This window comes from Papilio xuthus, unplaced genomic scaffold (genome assembly GCF_000836235.2).
Source record: "Papilio xuthus unplaced genomic scaffold, Pxut_1.1 DF828475.1, whole genome shotgun sequence".
Taxonomy (NCBI): Eukaryota; Metazoa; Arthropoda; class Insecta; order Lepidoptera; family Papilionidae; genus Papilio; species Papilio xuthus.
Window position 1 is genome coordinate 4,947 of NW_013530174.1, and position 2,152 is coordinate 7,098.

Below are 2,152 nucleotides of genomic sequence, written 5' to 3' on the forward strand. Positions count from 1 at the left end.
AAACATCGTGTACTGAGGTAACTTGCGCTTGCTGTGCCATAGGTTAAGGTATTTAAGACCAACGTTTGGATGGGGCGTGACTCGTCCTCTCTCCACAAAATTAGCTGCAAGTTCCTATCACTTTCGTTGACAAGCACCTGCCTATACATTTTTTCCACATCTCCAGTGAGCAGGTACTTGTATTGCCTTGCCCGAATTAAGATGGAAAAGAGGGTGTCTTGGACATTGGGACCTACCATTAAAATGTCATTCAATGAGTAACCTGATGTAGAAGAGGCTGAGCCGTCGAATACTACGCGGAGCTTGGTAGACTCGCTCTCTTGACGTATGACCGCATGATGACACAAGTAGTACGCTGGGAGAGGGACCGGTGAACTATTATAGCTAGATACAGAGAGATGCCCTAATTCTGCATATTCTCTTAAGAATTTTGTGTATTCAGATTTGAGGTTTGGATTACGCTTGAAACGTTTTTCTAAATTAATGAATCGTTTTTTCGCACGATTGTAGCTATCACCTAAACAATCTACTGATTCTTTTAAAGGTAATTTGACACAAAACCTACCTTCTTCATCTCTTATAGTATTAGCGAGAAAGTGCCTTTCACACTCGCATTCATCTTCACTTACGCTTGACCTTTTCGGAACTTCTTCTAACTCCCAAAATTTAGAAACTAACTGTTCTATATTTTCATTTTGCGATGAAGAGACAATGGCGTGATTACAGTGTATCCTTTTGCTAGATACTGCTGAATTTATGGGGCCAGAGATTATCCAACCTAACTGTGAACTCCTTAACTTAGGATTGTTGGGTCCTAGGGAACGTTGTTCGTTGCCTAGAATGTCCCAGAAGAGATCAGCACCTATTAGTACATCTATGGGGGCTGGCTGATAAAACAAGGGGTCAGCCAACTGAATATTTTCTGGTAATTTAATTGACTCGACGTCAACCGGCGTCTTTGGTAAACGACCGGTGAGCTCATTTAAAACAAAACACGATAACATTGCACTAAAATTGCTATTTGTTGCTTTCAATTGAATATCACAACTTTCAATTACATTCATTGAAGAAGTGTTGCCTATACCAATGACCTTTAGTGTGTCAATGTGGCGAGACTTTAATGACAGCCTGGTCTTTAGGGACTCAGATATAAATGACGATTGACTTCCGCAATCTAAAAGAGCACGAACTTTGACCTTTTGATGATCAACTGGATTCGATACTTCAATAATAGCTGTAGATAATAACACCTGATTTGTATTTTGATTAGAATAGTTAACGATAACTTCATTACCATCTTGTTCATCAATGAGAGCGAGGTGGCTTGAGGAGGATGATGGGCGATGGAGCAAACTATTGTGACGCTTGGAGCAGCCGCGTTCACGGCATGGACCCATGCGACACTCGCTTTCGGGGTGACCTTGTCTTAAACAATTAACACACAATTTATATTTCGTCACGTCCATCATTCGCTCGTCAACCCCCTTCGCCTTAAACGTCGGACAATCATATATCCTATGACGCTCATTGCAAATAATACATATAAACGTAGTATTTGGGTTTTTGTTATAATTATTGCTGGTGCTCGCAAACGATTTTACGACATTGTTTTGATTTTGACCTGTCCTTTGAATATAATTATTATTAGACATAGAACGCACAGGACCACTGGTCATCTTTGACACGCCAGTGACGTCAGACCGATTATTACGATTTAATGACTCGAGCACATCAGCACGGTCTATCATAAATTTGTAAAATTGTTCGAGGGTAGGCACGTCGCCTTCCAGATTGTTGCGATATTCCTCCCATTTTGACAACGTATTGATATCTAACTTAGATGATAACATAAATATTATTAGTACATCCCATTTGTCAGTGGGTTGTCCTAGACTTGTTAAAGCGCGCAAATTTTTTGTCACGTGGTCAACCAAAAATCGCAAAGATCGCTCGGATTCCCGTGGAAGCTGTTTAATATTAAATAATGATGTTAAATGATGATTAATCAATATTCTTTTGTTGTCGTATCTATTGCAAATTATCTTCCACGCTTCAGCATAATTGTTGGTTGACACCTCCAAATTTGAAATAATCCTGGCCGCGTCGCCTTGCAAATAAGATACGAGGTAATGGAATTTATGAATGTCTGATA

At 39.9% G+C, this 2,152-nt stretch overlaps 1 protein-coding gene across 1 annotated transcript in view; it reads right to left on the reverse strand.

Annotated features, from left to right (window-relative positions):
• Positions 1 to 4: 4 nt before the first annotated feature.
• The window catches only part of LOC106113183 (uncharacterized), a gene marked incomplete at its 3' end in the record, with an annotated part of 3,044 nt that continues 896 nt past the window's right edge, over positions 5 to 2,152 (reverse strand). The window contains exon 2 of the mRNA XM_013305916.1: positions 5 to 2,119. Coding sequence (XP_013161370.1) covers positions 5 to 2,119 — 2,115 coding nt within the window. The remainder of the gene's footprint in view (positions 2,120 to 2,152) is intronic.